Source organism: Callionymus lyra, chromosome 4 (assembly GCF_982586985.1).
Source record: "Callionymus lyra chromosome 4, fCalLyr1.hap1.1, whole genome shotgun sequence".
Lineage (NCBI taxonomy): Eukaryota > Metazoa > Chordata > Actinopteri > Syngnathiformes > Callionymidae > Callionymus > Callionymus lyra.
The window spans coordinates 9,941,320-9,958,264 of record NC_141821.1 but is presented as its reverse complement, the minus strand read 5'-3'; the positions used below and the strand labels follow the sequence as shown (position 1 = coordinate 9,958,264).

Genomic DNA, 16,945 nt, shown 5'->3' with positions numbered 1-16,945 from the left:
CCAGATTTAGATGATGCACTTTACATCGACACAAATGTTCTTTAATGTAAGTTGGTGTTAAGTGTTTTAAAGTGAAAATGGGAATTATTTGAGAGGCATTTAGTTTACTAGCGACTTGGGTTTCAAACAAAAATTGAATTTGGCTTTTATAAAAATTGAGAAGTTCCTCAATGGGAAAATAAGTGACAGAAATAACAATTAATTGTAAAATATTTTTTGGGGGGGGATTAGTCGCAGCTCTGATGGTTCACCTTTCATTCAAAAAATGGAGACAAAATAAAACCATAATTGTTGATTTTAAAATGTATATATATAGAATCATGATAAGAATAATACTGGATAGTCTTATCTAAGAAATACAACAATGGTGGATGGATGTAAAATCTAAACTTAACATTAAAATGACCTAAATTAAAATATATAGGCATCAAACTACGTCTTGATAAAAAAAAAGAAAGTAAGATCAGGAAAAAAACAGCCAGTTTAAAGGTCAAGGGACAAATCCATCTGAGCTGAAGGGCGTCGATCCCACTGAGTTCTGCTGGCGACTCCACCTGCTCGCAGACGGAACCAGCGGACCTTGCAGTGTCACCACGGCAACTCCTCCCTCCAGATGCAGCATCATCAGCATCACAGCCTGCAGGAGAGCAGCGCCGCCACCTGCCTCAATATTCCGCAAACCTGCGCTCCGCGTCGGAAGTGAGAATCCGGGGAGAGGACGCTGACATCTCCGCAGTGAGGAGACACACCAGCCGGGGCTCCTCCTCCGCCGCCAGGGACCCGCAGCAGCGTCGCCACCGGACGGACTCCTGAGCTCCGAACCTGCCGCGCTCGGTGGACCATTTCTTTCTTGCCTTCTTTTTTTTTTTTTTTTTTTTTTTGGGAGGGGGGGAGCTGAAGGTAAGAACGACATCGCCATGGAAACTGGGGGAGGATGTTGTGGGGAAAGGACACGCGTGGAAAACAAGAGTTGTCATGTGAAGGGCATCGGTGTGGAAGTCGAGCAGGACGCGGTGGATCATGTTTTTGGCCTCGCGAGTCTCTCCAGGTGGAGACGCATCATCTCACATTCCTGGTCCACCATCCCGAGCTGGAGGCTGGACCCACCACCCTGCGTGTTTACCGAGTAGTCGCGTTTTTTTAAAATCTCAATAACCTCATTAAAAAAAAAAAAAATCTTCAATTTAAACCATTAAAACAGCAGTTGTTATTTATGAATTTCCTGAGATTGATATCAGTTGAAATACAAAAGTCTATTTATATGTAAAACATTTAATATTTGTAATTACACAAATATCTTCAATCACAGTCAGATCATATTTAACAGCTCCAAACTTCCTCTTTATCCAAGATCGCCTTCACTTGTCCTGCTTCTTTTCCTGCTGTTGGGAAAACATTTATGGTAGATCCTGGTCTAAAAAAAAAATCGTGTTGTTCGATCTACGATGAAATCAGGATTACGGTGTTGTTTTGATGCGCCTTTACGCTTCTCGGCGTGACCGCGCTAGTTTTTACAAAATATATATATTTTAATGAGAAACAGGAATCTCGGTGTCAAAATTCAAATGGACATGTTTTTAAAGCGTTGTCCGTGCGACGAGGGGGGCCCAGGGTTTAGTCTCTGATCCACCGGATGGTCGGCTCAAAAAGATCAGGTGATAAATGTGGAAGATAGATGTGTCACTCTGTGGAAAAGATACAGGAATATTAAGAACAATATTCCTCGATCTAATGAACTTTATTTAAGATACAAACACTAAGGTATTAACCATCTTTGAATAATCTTCCAGCCAAGACTATGAAGACATCGTTTGGGAAACCAGATCCCGGGAAGAACCAGGAATTCTGTCACTGAAGCCGAAGGAACCAACATGCAGAGTCCCCGATCAGGTCTGGTCTTCTAACAGCGACTGAGCTTGAGGACCCTCTAGAGCTGAAAGATGGGCTCGCAACAACTACACGGTGAAGATGCGGCGGAGCATCGCCCCCTGTTGGGCGCCTCCTGCAGAGCGCGGAGTTGCCGAAACCTGCGGAAAAAGCTGCGACCCGTGCGGATCTACGGGTTGGTCATTAGCCTGGTCGCCATAAGTGCTGTCTCCCTCAGTGCCTTGACCTGGAGGTCCATGGTTCTGGGTGAGGCAGAGCTCCCTCAAGAAGGTCTCCTGCACTCGGCCCCCCACAGGACTCTACTCTTTATACGGGACAATGTTTCAGACGACGCACCTGTCGTCATGCAGTCCACGGCTGACGGGAACGACAGCCATGGGGATTACCCCCGAGACCTCTTTGACCTGTCGCAGAGGCGCCAAGGTGCGGTGGTCCTTCACATGTTCGGCATGATCTACATGTTCATCGCCTTAGCCATCGTGTGCGACGAGTTCTTCGTGCCGGCCCTCACCGTCATCACCGAGAAGTTCAGCATCTCCGACGATGTTGCGGGCGCCACCTTCATGGCGGCCGGGGGCTCGGCCCCAGAGCTCTTCACCTCCATCATCGGGGTCTTCATCTCGCACAGCAACGTGGGCATCGGGACCATCGTGGGCTCGGCCGTCTTCAACATCCTCTTCGTCATCGGGATGTGTGCCATCTTCTCCAAGGAGATCCTCAACCTGACGTGGTGGCCTCTGTTCCGCGACGTCTCCTTCTACATCCTGGATCTGATCATGCTCATCATCTTCTTCCTGGACAACATCATCTCAGTGTGGGAGAGTGTCATGCTCCTGTCAGGATATGCTGCGTATGTCATTTTCATGAAGTTCAACAGCAAAGTGGAGGGCTTCGTGAAAAACTGCATGCACAAGAACCAGGTGGTGGAGGTGGAGGTTCAGCCCAAGGTGAGTTCCTCAAGTGACATCAGATTGTTCCACTACATTCCAACCATTTTCTATCTTCAGCCTCTTCTTGCACCTTTACGATCAAACTTCTGCATATCATTCTGAGCTTTTTATAGAGCTTTGAGCCTCTGACAACATCAGAGAGACGTTATTCTGAGTTAAGGGAGACAAAAGTGAAGAAGATTTTCACTTGAGCGTTTTCACTGCAATGTGAGTTTTATCTCGGCAAAATTAAGATTTATGTTAATTATATATTTTCCTCCCTACAATTAAGCTTGTTTTCGACTAGAAACTCTGATGTTCTCCAACAGAAACAACTGATGCCACAACTCCTCCACCAAACTAAATCAGATCATTATATTTCCTATTAACATGTGATTTGACAGATACTTAGATATTCAGTACGTGATCATACATGTATAATATATGATAGATTATGGATAATTCACAAAAATAATTGACCATTATAATTAAACTTTATTAGTAAGTATTCCAGCGTCAAATAACGAGTCATCTCAAGATTTTCAATATATAGATTGGTTGAATGGATGGATGAATGGTTTGATAAATGGATGGATGGATGGATGATTTGATGAATGGATGGATCGGTGAATGGATGGATGGATGGATGGATGGATGGATCGGTGAATGGATGGATGGATGGATGGATCGGTGAATGGATGGATGGATGGATGGATGGATGGATGGATGGATGGATGGATGGATGGATGGATGGATGGATGGATCGGTGAATGGATGGATGGACGGACGGATGGATGGATGGATGGATGGATGGATGGATGGATGGTTCGATGGATGGTTCAAGGGATAGATGGATGGATGGATAGATGATTTGATGGATGGTTTGAAGGATGGACGGATGGATGGATAGCATAATGGATGGTATGATTGATTAAAAGATTGATAAAAGGATGGATGGATAGAAGGATGGATGGTTTGATGGATTGACAGATGGATATAAGGATGAATGGATGGATGGATGGATGGATGGAAACATGGATGGATGGATTGACAGATGGATAGAAGGATGGATGGATGATAGAAGGATGGATAAGATGGATGTCAAACAGGCAGGTAGATTTGTTTTTATTTTGACTTTAAATGAGATTTCAACTTGATTCATCTTGATTGCATTTTTGGATTATCCGGTTCCAAGAGGTCACAAAAAAAATTCCAAAAACTGGTGCTCGGTGAAAATCTCCATCATACTGAGAACATGATGACCATTTTAAGGAACATTTTGTTTGAGTTAGTAGGATAAAAAAAAAAGTCAATTTCATCCTCCGTGTAGAGTTCCAGCAGCGCAACAGCTGACTTCATCCCACAGTGGGATTAATAGAATAGTCAAATGTATCATTCTGGGTTAAGCTCTTGCAATTGTGTCTGAAAAACAAATCTCTTCGGAAATCTGTGCGGCTCTTTGCTACTCCAAGGTCAAGATTGGGTCTGAAAATAAAAAAACGCTAGCGTACGAAGGAAAGGGTGATGGTCTTGAAAATAAACAATTACTCCATAGACTCGTGCACTTGAGAGCAAACCTCTCACGCTGCAAATCTGATACTGTTGTACAGATTATCTGCAATGGATTTAGACTTCTTTGTGACATGAGATGGAAATTAATAAAAAAAAAAATTGTGCCAAAGTTGTATTGTAAAGCTCTCGTTAAATCTGGATTAATGAAGGACGTTTGAAGCGGCCGGTCGCACAATATGGTCGGGAACTCTCAAGGAAGCCGGCGTCACCGGGCGCAGGAGAATGTTGCTGAGTTTGTTTGTGGAGGAAAAAAAAAAAAAAAAAAAAGGCTCAGAGCCAGCAAAGGTGACCTTGAGCTGCAATGGATTCTGGGTGTTTTTCGCTGACTCTAGTGTGTGTGTGACTTTGCGTGCATGTATTTTGGACACCTGCTGGCCTATAAGTTATTAAGAGGTGAGCCCTTTTTTATGAAAACATATTGAAAAATTGCTTTTGAGTCCAATAGATTTAAGTACAAGATGTTTATTTAATCATTCGTGAAAATCCCTCCCATCTGGATTTTTTCTTGTACTTACTGCAACATACCAATCATGTTTTAAATAGTACAAAAAGTGTATTAAAATATGTTTTACAATCTTAAAGAAAACAGCCAGGTAAACAGAATGCAGTTACTAATTGATGGTTTTATTATTTCAAAAGGAAAATACAAAGCTCTCTGGACAAATCTGTAAAAGTATTTCCCTCTTAGTCTAACATAAATATGCTGGTATTTTGCACCGTTTTCGGTGAATTTTGGCTGATTCCTCTTCATGATATTGTTTTTAACAGAGGTTTTTTTTTAAGAACATACAGCAGTATCTCAAATGGATTTCAGTCTGATTTATGTGTCTTAAGAACATTGTGGTTTTTGAGCTATTTTGTTGTCGACTTGCTGGTGTTTTTCAAAGTCTTTTATACCTTAAGAAGAGGATGATTGTTCAAAGACACCATGTTCTGTACCTCAATTCCTGTTTTATTTCCATGCCATGAAGTTAACCTTCCGTCTCATTTAATTGACATTTTATTAATGTTAAAGCGATAAATTCACATTAAATAAATCGGAGTACAAACAATACACATGCTAAATTTAGTCCTTCTGTTTCTGACGTAATGGCTCCTAATTCTTTTATAATTCTACTATGTCTAATCCCCGCAGATTTTGCTACTTATCAGCTCTGCGGCTACAGCAAATTAAAATACAATAGTTACCACTACCACTGCTTAGCAATGCAAATACTATAGCAGATGGATGGTGCTTACACTAATGCAGCTGTTGCCATGGTTTCATCTGCTAATGCTAACACTCACGCAATTGTAACCATGGTTTCTACTGGTAATGCTAAGACTTGTGCAATTTTTTTACTATGGATTCATCTGCTAATGCAGCTATTGCCATGGATTCATCTGCTAATGCTAACACTTATGAAATTGTTTTCATGGTTTCATCTGCTAATGCCAACACTCATGAAGCTGTTATTATGGTTTCTGATGGCAATGCTAATGTAGCTGCTACCATGGTTTCTACTGGTAATGCTAATGCTAATGCAGCTTTTACCATGGTTTCTGCTGGTAATGTTAATGCTAATGCAGCTTTTACCATTGTTTCTGCTGGTAATACTAATGCAGCTTTTACCATGGTTTCTGCTGGTAATGCTAACACTCATGAAGCTGTTGCCATGGTTTCATCTGCTAATGCTAACACTCGTGAAGCTGTTGCCTTGGTTTCATCTGCTTATGCTAACACTCATGAAGCTATTGCCCTGGTTTCATCTGCTAATGCTAACACTTATGCAGCTGTTATCATAGTTTCATCTGCTAATGCTAACACCAATGTAGCTATTGCCATAGTTTCATCTGCTAATGCTAACACTAATGCCGCAATTGCCATGGTTTCATCTGCTAATGCTAACACACATGAAGCTGTTACCATAGTTTCATCTGCTAATGCTAATAGCATGAAGCTTTTGCCATGGTTTCATCTGCTAATGCTAACACTCATGAAACTGTTGCCATGGTTTCATCTGCTAATGCTAACACTCATGAAGCTGTTGTTATGGTTTCATCTGTTAATGCTAACACTCATGAAGCTGTTACCATAGTTTCATCTGCTAATGCTAACACTCATGAATCTGTTACCATCGTTACATCTGCTAATGCTAACACTCATGAATCTGTTACCATAGTTTCATCTGCTAATGCTAACACTCATGAAGCTGTTGCCATGGTTTCATCTGCTAATGCTAACACTCATCAACCTTCTCCCATGGTTTCTCCTGGCAATGCTAACACTCATGAAGCTGTTACCATTGTTTCTGCTGGCAATGCTAATGCTGCTGTTATCATGGTTAAGTCTTGTAATGCTAAAGCTAATGCAGCTAATAAGAGGGTTTATGCTGGTACTGCTAATGCTAATATCATTGTTGCTGCAGCACAAGTTGAACTAGTATTCTTGTTTGAGTCGGATGTAATATCTATACGAGTCATCCCTCAGTGTTTATTTCGCAAGTCAAAGACGCAGGGTTCAAGGGGTCGAAGTTCAAGAGAGTGTCCTGTTGGAGTTAAGCTTCTTAGTCTAGTGCTGCTGGTGACTCACCAAGCCCGTCAACAAACTTCCGATTACCGTGAAGCGATACATGTCGTCTGCTCAAGCAGCGTAAGAGGTCACGTGTCCGCCCTGGCTGCGCGTCAGGCCGACCCGCGGCGTGTAATTACGCTTACATCATGACCTCGCCATGTGTGGACACATGCCAAGAAGTATGGACGTGACCTTATCGACGTATAGTCGACCGCTGGCCCTTTTCTCACGACAGTCTTTTTCTTTATTTTGGCGTTTCATAGCGTTGAAAAAGAGCCTTTGGTAGTCGAAGATTGTGGGATTAGCACGTTAGCAAGTTATGATTAAAGAAATCACTTCAGAATTCCATGTTAGCTCATTAGCATTTAAGCTAAATTAGGTTGGTTAGCATGGCGTCAGTTTAAATATGGATTCATATCAGTGTCAATAGTGTATGTTTGAATTTTAACATTTCAAATGTTGAAACTTCATGAAATTATATTTAAAATAATCAAATGTATATGTTTAAAGGTTGAATTCCTTACGATTCATAACAAATATTAACGTAGCATTATTGATTTTAATGTTTTCATTTTTAAAATGTTATATTTGTATTTTTTAATTACTGAATTTAATTAAAATAAATGTTGTTGTTTTTTACAAAAATCTTTTTCAGTTAGATTCAAGTTAGATTTTGTAATTTCAATAATAAAAAAAGAAATGAACAAACAATACTTTTACATCATTAGCTTTTCTTAAATTCAATAATAAATCGCCAAAATAAAGATTGTTTTATATTGCAATTATTCAAAATCTTTTGTCAACTTTCAAAATTCAATAAAATTGATGCTTCAATATTCTGATGGTACAGGTATACTTCTATATTTAAATTACTGCACGTTTTTACTATATTGCTCTCAGAATCGGACCTAATAATATACAACTTGTTGAAGAGTCGCCTCTGATGAACGTTGTCGTTGTAGGTGAAGTATGAAGACTTGACGATCTAATCTCAATCCTTTGTCAAAGACCGAGACAAGTGTGGGGTTAATAGTGTGCGAGCGCAGCAGTATATTGGTCACATATAAGAGGGAATGACCTCTCGTGCATTAAGAGCTATTTATAACGTCCAGAACCCCCGGCAGCATCGGTCACACAGATCCTCGGTGCTGCCGCGGGCTCCTGGTCCTGTGGTGGATCAGGACTCTGGCCTTTATCAGCTTCTGTCTGAAACTTGTGATTTTGAAACTGAGACATGATCAAGGATCCATAGATGGACACGTGAGGCGCCGACATACATTGTTTCTTTTAGACTCGTGATGAATATACAAGGGCTTGAAGGTTAAAAACCAGAGCGTTAGGAATACAGTGGATTAGAGAAATACTCGGATATGGAAGTAAATCAGTGAATTTAAGATTGCAGCTTGTTTATTGAAATATTGTTGTTGTTTTTAATTATAAAATTGTATTCAATCATTTTTATATTGAAACTTTTTTCTTTAAATTAATAATTTAATAAAAAAATGGATGTTTTCAGAATAAATTATTTCCTCTACATATCAGGTCTGATATTCTCTGGCAGGCTTTTAAATTCAGTATAAAAATGTAGGAATGTTATTGCCATCAGACAATAGGTTAGGTTAGGTTAGGTAGAACTATATTGTTAGAAATTGTTTTTTTTCCAAATTATCCACAGCAAATACAGCAATTCTTCATAAAATAATCAAAATAAAATAAGAAAAAGAACAAAGAGAAATAAAGAGAAAGAACAAGATCATACTATCTAGTATCATAGTTAAACCGTTAAAAAGGCTAGTAAATGATTAAAAACCAAACCTTTCAAAATCTAAAAATTGTATTCTATTATTAAACCATTGTGTAATCTCAGGGTCAAGATGACCCGAATGCCCGCTGCTTCTGTATTTGTGAAAACCAGGGAGCTTGTGCGCCTTGAACCAGAGACACCATTAGGTTAAAACAAATAATTGAAAAAAACATTTAAACTGTTTACTTAATTTCACTATATAAATAATAGAATCTCATTATCAAAGCTTCCTGCCGTAAAAGATGTCGGACACTACACACTAATACTACGCTGCCAGGATGATAAAAAAAACAACCTCTTGATGTAGCAGAAGGTCACGACAATGACCTTCACCGTGTGCAGGATGTGGAGCTCCTGCACACGACTCTAGATGTTTCTCCCGAGGCGAACGACATATATGACGGTGTTGATCAGGAGCCTATCGACGCCAGCATCCATCTAGAAATGAAAGACTCGGTTTGGGAGGCGGGGGTGAGGACGTGGGAGGGGGGGGGGGGGGGGTTCCTGAAGGTGAAACATTGCGTGAAACTAAGAGCTTTATTGACCTACAGTTATTTTTGGCACCGGACTGGAATTAGCTAATGTAGCTGCACTGTAAATGCATCCCGTGAAGGGCAACAAGATCTGGTGACACACCAGCATCAATGCCATGGAAAAAAGTGCACGTGGATTTCCTGGAAAATTAAAAAAAACAAAACAACCTTGTTCACAGTCTACCCATAATTCCCGGAGGGTATCAGCTGGGGAATTGGGATGATTTTGCAATTGGGACTAATTGCAATCAGACGCCTCGATACGACTTCTAACCACCTGACTACGGTGACTTCTCACCACCTGACTCGACACGAGGCGTCACGACCGACAGCAGGGATTCCCTCTGATGAGCTTCTAGATAAAGCTTGTTGTTTGTTGAGCAAACAGTGACGACGCAAAGACAACTGAACCAATTTGATACGTAAATGTGAATCAATTGCATTTCAAAGTATATATATGTATAAAAATACTGATGTATATCATATGGTATCAGAATATTGAATGTTTGAATTTATAGTTCAAATCCAACCTTTTGAACATTTTAGAATTCGTTTTTTTATTGAAATGTTCTTCTAAATTCTTTTAAGCATTGAATTATTATATATATTTTAAAAATCGTATTTACACGTGGAGTTTGATATTATAATAACAGTAATTTTAAAATGTATATTTTAAAATTCAATCATTTTGAATTCATAGTCTTTTAAATCCAATGTTAAAAAATGTTGGTATCATAGTGTCACCAGACAAATCCAATAGAGTACCGAGCTACTTGATCGATACTTTCAGCCAATCACATGACACGCAGACGATCACATGACAGCGTCGGTTTTGTCTGGCGGCACTATTATACCAATCTTTTTCTATTTAGAACATTTATTTTTTAGTCATTAAAATGAGAATATCTATGTGTAAAATTAATTTGATATATATCTCTATTTTTAAATGTACATTCAATGATTAAAAAAAACAAACTACATTGCAATAAATAAATAAAAACTGCCACATAAATAAACAGTCTTGACCTAACTAGAAATGTAAAGCTTTATTGTGCTAACAATAGGACGAGGAATGATCTCTCGTGTGTGATCGTGACATCCTTACTTGCTTTAATACTCCTTTAAAAACACATTTGAAGCTACACAACTTTGACCCCAATTACGATTTAAGCGCTGGGGGCCGAGCGTGCAGCCTTCCTGGAAATGCTGATAATTGCTGCCCGTCGTATCACGCCCTGTGGTCGGGCCAGCAGAGGGTCTTTGCAGCATGTAAACCCCACGGTTAAATGCTTTTCAATAAAAAGTAGCTGCGAGGATCTGCTAGAGTGCTTCTGTGGTTTCCATGAAATAAGCTACTTTGTTACAATGGTTGGAGTTAAAAGCCCATTTCCTGTTAAATTAATCATGTAAGAAACACATATTTTATTTTTGCTTTGTTTACTTTGAAAGGTTGAAAACTGTCTTCATTATTCTATTATTTACCAGCACAATTCACATTTTTTCTTCGCTTTTTCATTGTTAAATTGAACCTAAAATACATTTTACCATACGTTAAATACATATAGACACATTTTATTTAATGATGCTTCATCTGTATTACATTAATTTAACTACTTGAGAAATTATAAATTTAAAGCATGTTGGCAATAGAAGTGTCTGATTCATATCCAGGAGGAACATGACATGATTGGTTGAACCACGCCTTCATAAACTCAATTCCCTGAATTTGAAACTTGTATTTATTGATCCAATTTGCATGTTAATTTCTGATTCAATTATTATTTTCATTATCTGAGCCTTGATCTTGTTGATACCAATGAAAATTAATTAATGAATAAAATGAGAGTGTTGGTGAGTCACAAAAAGCAACAGTGGCAAGGAAACACCTCCTTTTAATGGGCAGAAACCTTGAGTAGAACCAGACTCAGTCTTGCTATAAATGAATAAAACAATTGTTTGTGTTCCTCCTATACTTGGAGCCACATAAAAATATAAATATTCATGTTTTGGCTGGTTTAAATGTGTCATGTATCCTAAAATTTACCTCACCTTCTTCAAATTTATTTTTTAATTTAAATTATAAAATAGAAAACAAATACAGGACAGAGTATCTGATTGGTCAAAACTCAAATCTTAGTTCATGGTATCGAATATCAACCAAGTTTGGTTTAAACTTGTTTGTTTCTGCTGCAAAACTGGTTGATATATTATTTTAAATCACTTAATAATTAATCAATCATTTTGGACTTAAACTATTGCTTTTCTCTCGTATGTAGCCATTAGTGATGCTTTTGATTGTGTGGTGTTGAGGTTTGAACAAATCCGAAATTGTCTTTTTTTTTTGTTATTTTATTTGTAATATTTGAACAAGGAAGTTTTAAAAAAAATAATCAGCATCAGACACTAAAATCCTCTGATGTCTTTTTGGTGAAGTCACGTTGTCATGAGTGAAGCCAAAAATTAAAGCTGATTTGAGACAGCGAATGTGGGGCAGCGTGTTCTCCCGCAGAAGTGACAGCGCTGCAGAATAAAAGTGCAGACTCCTGGAGGGAACATCAACGTCCGACACAAACCTTTTGTCTCCTCTAACTGCACCACGTAGCACTTTCCCAGATCCCCGCTGGAAAGTCGATACATATTCGGCCCAGTTTAGGATTTTATTTTCTTGCACATTCCGGTTAATTGCGCCCACACTTCTTCCCCACGACTTGCAATCCAGTTTTGTCTCGGTCTTGCTGAGTGTTGCCCTGTGGGAAATCAAGGAGGTGGCAGCTTCTGTAATTAGTTCTGCTCGTTAGAAAAAAAGGACGGCTTACTAATTAGCATGTGAATAGATTCTTGACTTGAAAAAGCGTTGTTTCCAGAGAAAAACACAGAAGCGTTTATCTTTAATCTATTGTTTGTGCTGCTGATTTAATTTCCAAAAGGTTTATAATTGATTAAAGAGTCCTGCAGGAGTCCTTGTGGCATCTTTCCGTAACGATCCGTTCCAAACTCAAGGAATGATATCACGAAAAAAACCCAGATTATGAAGTCGGCAACATGCAAATAACAGTTATAATTTATACATTTACATCCCATGTTTTGATCGTTCTGTGATAACCGTGTTGCCTCTCACACCGAACACTTCTCGCCTAAAGGCGACCTATAAACTAGCTACCTTTGATCTAGTTAACTATGAACTAGTTACCTATAATCTAGTCAACTATGAACTAGCCACCTATGAAATACCTACGTTTGATCTAGTCAACTATGAACTAGCCACCCTTGATCTAGTTAACTATGAACTAGCCACCTTTGATATAATCAACTATGAAGAAGCCAACTATGAACTGGTCACCTTTGATCTAGTCAACTATCAACTAGCCACTTTTGATCTAGTCAACTTTCAACTAACCACCTATGATCTAGTCAACTATCAACTATACACCTTTGACCTAGTCAACTATCAACTATCCACCTTTGATGTAGTCAGCTATCAACTAGCCACCTTCATTTTAGTCAACTATCAACTATCCAACTTTGACCTAGTCAACTATCAACTATCCACCTTTGATCTAGTCAACGATCAACTAGCCACCTTCATTTTAGTCAACTATCCAACTTTGATCTAGTCAACTATTAACTATCCACCTTTGATCTAGTCAACTATCAACTTGCCACATTTTAACTAGTCAACTATCAACTAGCCATCTTTGATCCAGTCAACTATCAACTATCCAACTTTGACCTAGTCAACTATCAACTATCCACCTTTGATCTAGTCAACGATCAACTAGCCACCTTCATTTTAGTCAACTATCCAACTTTGATCTAGTCAACTATTAACTATCCACCTTTGATCTAGTCAACTATCAACTTGCCACATTTTAACTAGTCAACTATCAACTAGCCATCTTTGATCCAGTCAACTATCAACTAGCCATCTTTGATCTAGTCAACTATTAACTATCCACCTTTGATCTAGTCAACTAACAAACTAGCTACATTTGATCTAGTCAACTATCAACTAGCCACCTTTGATCTAGTCAACTATGACGGCCATGTCCAGGAAATGAAATTGATACTAAATCCTGACTTGTATTTCTAGCTCTACCATAGGACTCTACCAGGTGAGTGACCAGGTACACCAGGGATCTAGATGAGGGTTGGTATCCAGGATTAACGCTGATCTTAAAGGACTCAATATCTTTGAAGCTGCGTTAAAAACAGTGTCGCTTCATTTGCGTAGCTTCCTGATGACCAGGTAATCAATTACCGGATGTATTTGTTGCGTGACGCTCACAGTTCAGCGTTAATTCTCCACGAGCAGTCGTCACGCGGCTCCCGGGGGACGTTGATCTGTCGGCTGATCCACTTCCGAGAACGATCCCGATGATGTGACCTTACGTAAGAACACCAGAGAGCATATTAATCTCCATATGAGATTATTAGTCATCATGTTTACCGCTGGAGTAATGAGCCGCCCACAACTCTTCCTAGTGGGATGATCCCAAAACTGTCAGAACAGCAGAAAGTAGACCGTTAATCATCAAAATAAAAAAAAAACTGGACCGGAAACAAGTCTCTGTCACAGAGCCCGGTAATCGTGTCCTTGTGCGACCGCTTAATCTGACTCTCCACTCAGGTCATCATCGTAAGTGTGAGTTTTGAGTTGTTTTTTCAACAGAAAAATAAGGGACCGCCTTCAATTAGGTTTTTTTTTTACTTAGCTAGACTGAAGATTTTCACTTTTAGGTTCTTAGAGTAACAACATCTGAAGGTAATTTTATCATTTTAAAGAACTTTTGGACGGACATATTTCTATATTTTCTACTCACTTTCCCATCATACAAAGTACATTAAATTATCCAAACAAATAAAATGACGTGTATTTAATTTGAACTCAAATTGATTTTCAAGACACAAAAGGCATTGGATTAAATAGATTTACAGAATTTTTGGAAAGGTGTAATTACATTTTTACTTTTTAATTTAATTTTAACATTTTCTGAATTATTATTATTATTATTTTTTTTGCATATGGAGTTTGATATACTTATTCCAATAATTAAAAAGTACATTTACTAAAATATTGTTTTTTTAAAATCCGTAGCCTTTTAAATATATATATATATATATATATATATATATATGTATATATATATATATATATATATATATATATACCCACTCTTTTTGAATCCACACCACAAGTGTGTCGCATGATTGGCTGAAATATTGATCAAATATCTTTTGGTATTATACTGACATTTTAACATAAATGTTACAATTTAAAAGGGTACAAATACAATTATTGAATTTTGTAATTGTATATTTGAATAATTGGATTTGGAATAACAAACTCTACGTGTAAAGAAAAAAAGGATTTTTATTTTGATAAATAAATAAAACAAGTTGAATTCAAATCAATGTTTAAACATTTGAAATATTAAATTATTATTAAACCATGATTTCTGATGGCGCTGATACTAGACTTGCATAATAAGGTAAGGTAAGGTAGAATTTTATTTTAAATTGTTTTTTTCCAATAGCCACAGCAAATACAGCATTTTTTCATGAAAAATAAATCAAAATAAAATAAGAACAAGAACAAAGAGAAATAAAGCGAAAGAACAAGATGATACAATATAAGTCTAAAGATAAAGATAAAGAACATAAAGAACAAAGATTTAAAAAAAAAAATAGCAGAGACATAATCAGTACCTTATTCTCAATTGTTACTACTGCAAGAGAGAAATTAAAAATATAAACCAAATGTCTACTTTTAAGAACATTTTAAATGGAGCAGCCTTGTTTAAATCAAGTAGTCATTTCTGAATAATCTTGACTAACAATGTTGTTGATATTAATGCCAGAACTGAAGTGACTTTCTATATCAGCACCTGAATGTAAATAACAGCATCAGGCGGTGAAAACGGCTGTAAACTGGGGCTGAAGTGGACGAGATGATCGTCACCTTAAATCAAAGGATCACAGTGTCCATCTTTAAAAGTTTCCCTGCGTTCATCAGACCCAAGTTTGTGCTAAAAAGAACAGATTTCGTCGTCTCTCTCTGAACGAGCTTGAGAAAGCAGGGATCTGAACGCGGCGTGTTTGTTCCCTGGGAGGTGGAGCCGCTTCACACATGCACAGATTTTCAGAGATGAAGGCAAAGTACTTAGCTTTTGTTTCAAAAATAGACTCTTAACGGTGCCTGCCAGAGCCAGAAACACTCCTGCTGAGAGCGAACAACGTCCACTTTCAAAGGCAAAGTCAGTGTGAAAAGTTTGGAGGTAAAAGCTTCGCTGCTTTAACGCTCGACTGACCCATCAGGAGACATTTGAACCTCGGTGTGGTTTTTCTGTCCAACTATCTCGATTAATGTTCCTAAAAATGTTTTAAAAAGGTCAATTATTATTGAATTAAAAAGGAATTTGATTGACCCTTGACCTCGACTGATAAGAGATTGTGTTAGTGAGTTAGTTTCACATCCTTTCTTTAAACTCATCATTTAAAATAGTGTGTCTCGAACATCTCGCATTCATGGACCAGCGCTCTGCACCATGTTCCACTTGTGTAGAGTACGTGCTAACATGGAGCTTATTCAAGGGTTGAACTTTAGGACCAAAGTTTTAGTGTAAAATCTCATTTGTTTCCCCTTAAGTATTATTTCCTTGTATCAAAATACATGATCTGTTTCTATCATCCAGAGAACATGTGCATCTAGGAGAGAAACATAAAGACATTTTAATGATTCATGTTTTATTTATTTTTTTAAATCAGAAAATCTTAGAAAAATACCAAAAATATTTAGCTTGCTGTGATTTTTAGGTTTGCTTGTTTATAGTTATGGGTTCTTGAAGCTTCACGAAGTGTCATTTTGTTCAGATCTCAGTAGGTGGCGCCCTCAAGTTAAAAGGGGTTTCAATAGAATAGCTGGTCAAATCAATACGTTATAGAGCCATATGAACTAGTCACCTATTATCTATTTACCTATTAACTAACCACCCAGTATATAGTCACCTATTATCTAGGTACATTTGAACAGGCCACCTATAAACTAGCTAGCTTTGATCTAGAATACAAATACTAAAACTAAATTAAAATGGACGACTGACATTGATTCACGTTATAGTATATTTATTTGGTAGAGGGAGAGTTGGTGTGAATAGTTGCGGGCCGAGGAAAGAACCCTGAGTGATCCCAGTCAAGATAAAGATAAATCTATGCTGTATGTCTTGAATACATGTATATTTGACAATAAAAGAACTTGAATTTGAACTTTAAAAAAATGTACGACTGACGTCGATTGACATTATAATATATTTATTTGGAAGAGGGAGAGTTTGGTGTGAATAGTTGCGGGCCGAGGAAGGAACCCTGAGTGATCCCAGTCAAGATAAAAAAAATAAATGAGAGAATAACAAGCGTTGCTCTGTCTGATAAATCTTGTTAGTTATTGTAAAAGCTTCTGGTTTTATTGACTCTCACGTCACAAAGAACGACTTCTCGTAGTCGTGCCAGCGTTTCCATTTTCCTGTCGTGTTGATCTGTTGTGCCGACACACACACACACACTCATACACACACTCATACACACACACTCATACACACACACTCACACACACACAGGGAGGAAAAGCCCAAACATTTACATGATGTAATGAGCGACCCGTCATTCAAAG

At 38.1% G+C, this 16,945-nt stretch overlaps 1 protein-coding gene across 4 annotated transcripts in view; it reads left to right on the top strand.

The window, feature by feature from the left end:
- Nucleotides 1–474: 474 nt before the first annotated feature.
- The window catches only part of LOC148081706 (sodium/potassium/calcium exchanger 2-like), a 44,403-nt gene continuing 27,932 nt past the window's right edge, over nt 475–16,945 (top strand). The window contains exons 1-2 of one of the 4 annotated variants that reach the window (XM_087788680.1): nt 475–900; nt 1,791–2,834. In XM_087788680.1, the coding sequence (XP_087644806.1) occupies nt 1,941–2,834 (894 nt within the window). In that variant the 5' untranslated portion in view covers nt 475–900; nt 1,791–1,940. The remainder of the gene's footprint in view (nt 901–1,790; nt 2,835–16,945) is intronic. The other 3 variants (XM_087788679.1, XM_087788681.1, XM_087788683.1) reach the window with 3 other exon arrangements.